The sequence below is a fragment of the Fonticula alba genome (genome assembly GCF_000388065.1).
Source record: "Fonticula alba strain ATCC 38817 unplaced genomic scaffold supercont2.2, whole genome shotgun sequence".
NCBI classification, from domain to species: Eukaryota; order Rotosphaerida; family Fonticulaceae; genus Fonticula; species Fonticula alba.
In genome coordinates, this window is record NW_009242972.1 from 3,439,314 (window position 1) to 3,441,683 (window position 2,370).

A 2,370-nucleotide genomic window follows, 5' to 3' on the forward strand; every position below is an offset into this window, starting at 1 on the left:
GGGAAGAACGAGGTCGTGGTGTCGCACTGTTCCGACGGAGGCCAGCCATGAAGGCCGGGCCGACATGGTTATCTGCAAAGGCCTGCTTCCGGAAGAGGACCCTCCGCCAGGTGTGCGTGCTGGCTGGGACAAAGCCAGCAGTCCCGGCGTGGCCGGGCGTCTGCGAGGAGACTGGCCGGGCGGCGAAAGACATGCGTGAGGACATGCTTTCCGTGGGGGTGGGAATATCGATCTATCTATGTGTCTTGCTGGGTGGGTGGGTGGGTGTCCCCAGACATGTGTGTGCACAGACGCGGGGGGGGGGGCAGGGACAGAGGCACGAGCACGAGCACGAGCACGAGCGCGAGCACGAGCACGAGCGCGAGCGCGAGCGGGAGGAGGGGGGGTTCCGGTGGCCCAAGACAGCGGCTCGGTGTCTCGGGCACAGAGAAGAGGGAACGAGAGGGTAGCAAGGGCTGGCGCGGGGGAGGGGGGGGGGGCGGGAGGACAGAAGGCGACGGTCAGTCAGGGCAGCGGGGGGGGAGGGGGATCTCGCGAACCGCCCCGCAGGAGCACGGGGGCGCACGATCAAAAAGGGACAACTCCTCCAAAATGTGCCGTGAGCGGGCCGTAGTGGATGATCATGTGCTATGGGCGGCTTTCGCGAGCGCCCAATTAATAAGGATGTGCTGCTTTGCCCACGATCGCTTGCCAGTGGCCGCTGTTTCTCGCTTCGGTCGTGGGGGGGGGGGGGGGGGGGGGGGAGGAATCTGGCGGGTATAAAAGGACCTGTATATCCGACGTGAGAGATCTCATGTCCCAGCAGGATATCCCAGCCACTTTCCGCCATACATAACCGCATCTCCGCTCCTCCTCACACACTTCCCACCCTCTCCTCTCCTTCCCTCCCTCCCTCCCTCCCTCCCTCCCTCCCTCTCTCTCTGTCTCTCGCTCCCGCACACGCGCGGGTCTACCCTTTCTCCGCCGCTCCTCTCCGGAAGTCCAGAAAGGTGATGTCTGTGCGCACCCTCTCGCCGAGGATGCGACCCGCGTCCCCCCTGCGTAGCCCCCGTCACGCACTCCGCTGCGGCATTCGCCGGTCAGCTCGCCACCGGCATCGGCCACGCAGATCCCCCCTGCGCCAATTGCCCCTCAGGACGCTGCTCCTGCTCGTGCTGCGCCTCCTGGGACCGCCGCGGTCCCGGCAACAAGGGAAGCCCCCGGCCGCCACCAGAGCCCCGGGATGCTGCCCGTGCGCGAGATTGGCGAAAGGCCGGCGACTGCCGCCGCTCCGCCCGGTCTCCGAGAAAGTACCAACCCATGTGTCGCGCTCCTCGGGGGCCCCGCCGCGCCTCCGCTGGAAGCTGAAGGTCGCCATGAAAATGAGACAAAAATGAGGAATTCGCCAGAGGTGCCAACGCGACAGTGGGAGCCCAAGGGGCGCATTTCTGGCGTTGCACCGTTGTCAAGGGCGTCCCTTGGCGCGGCCAGGGGGAGGGGGGGGGGGGCTTTTTTCCGCCTCTCGGGGGGGGGACCACTTTCTTGCTCCAGAGCCCCGCCATGCAGGGAGCTGGAGGCCCGTCTAAGGCTAGGATGAGAGAGAGAGAGAGAGAGAGAGAGAGAGAGAGAGGGCGGGAAAGGCCAAGCGGTGAGCAGCCTCGCGGTGTGGGTCAAGAGTAGCCGGGCCCGCGGGAGAGCAAGTGGTGGGGCGGAGGGGTGGCCGTGACCATTCCGGACTGGCGACCGAGCCGGGGTCCGGCGGGACACGGCCTCCCGGCCAGGAGGGGCGGGAAATAGGGGCACCGTTTCCTCAGTCACACGGCCCTGCGGGCACCCGTGGGAGGGGGAAGCCTCGGTGAGCGCGCTTGCGAGCGTGTTTGTGTGGGTGTGGGTGCGAGTGCGCGGCTGCCCTGCGTGTGCACGTGTGTAGGCGTGGACGTGGGGGGCGCCCCGGGGCAGGCGGGCCGTTGTCTGTACGTGGGGGTGCACCCCTGCGGGTGTCCATGGGTGCGTGGCCGCCATGGTGTGCGCAAGTGCCCCGGTGGCCGGAGGTGTCGCAGGGGAGGTCGGGGGGGGGGGGGGCGGAGGGCGTGGGCTGGAATACAGGCGGCCTGGATACACCGGCCCCAACAAGGCCCCCCCTCTCTGGGCGGGGCGGGGGGGGGGGGGGCCGCGTGTGCACGGGCGTCTCTCGGTGACGGGCCTTTCTCGGAAGGAAACCCGGGCGGCAGGCTCGGTGAAACAAGCGAATTCGCTGATCGGGACGCCCCCCGCGGGGGCCCGACACCCGGGCGAACTCCCGGTCCGCCTACGGGGCTGAGCCAGCGCCCGGCGGAACCTTCTCGCGCGGGCTCCTCTCGGCGCAGGGTGGCAGCGCCGAGGAGGCGGGGG

The 2,370-nt window shown here is 68.7% G+C and overlaps 1 protein-coding gene across 1 annotated transcript in view; it reads right to left on the reverse strand.

The window, feature by feature from the left end:
* The window catches only part of H696_01711 (hypothetical protein), a 2,384-nt gene extending 2,121 nt beyond the window's left edge, over positions 1–263 (reverse strand). The window contains exon 1 of the mRNA XM_009495618.1: positions 28–263. Within this exon, the coding sequence (XP_009493893.1) occupies positions 28–205 (178 nt within the window). The 5' untranslated portion in view covers positions 206–263. The remainder of the gene's footprint in view (positions 1–27) is intronic.
* Positions 264–2,370: the final 2,107 nt, after the last annotated feature.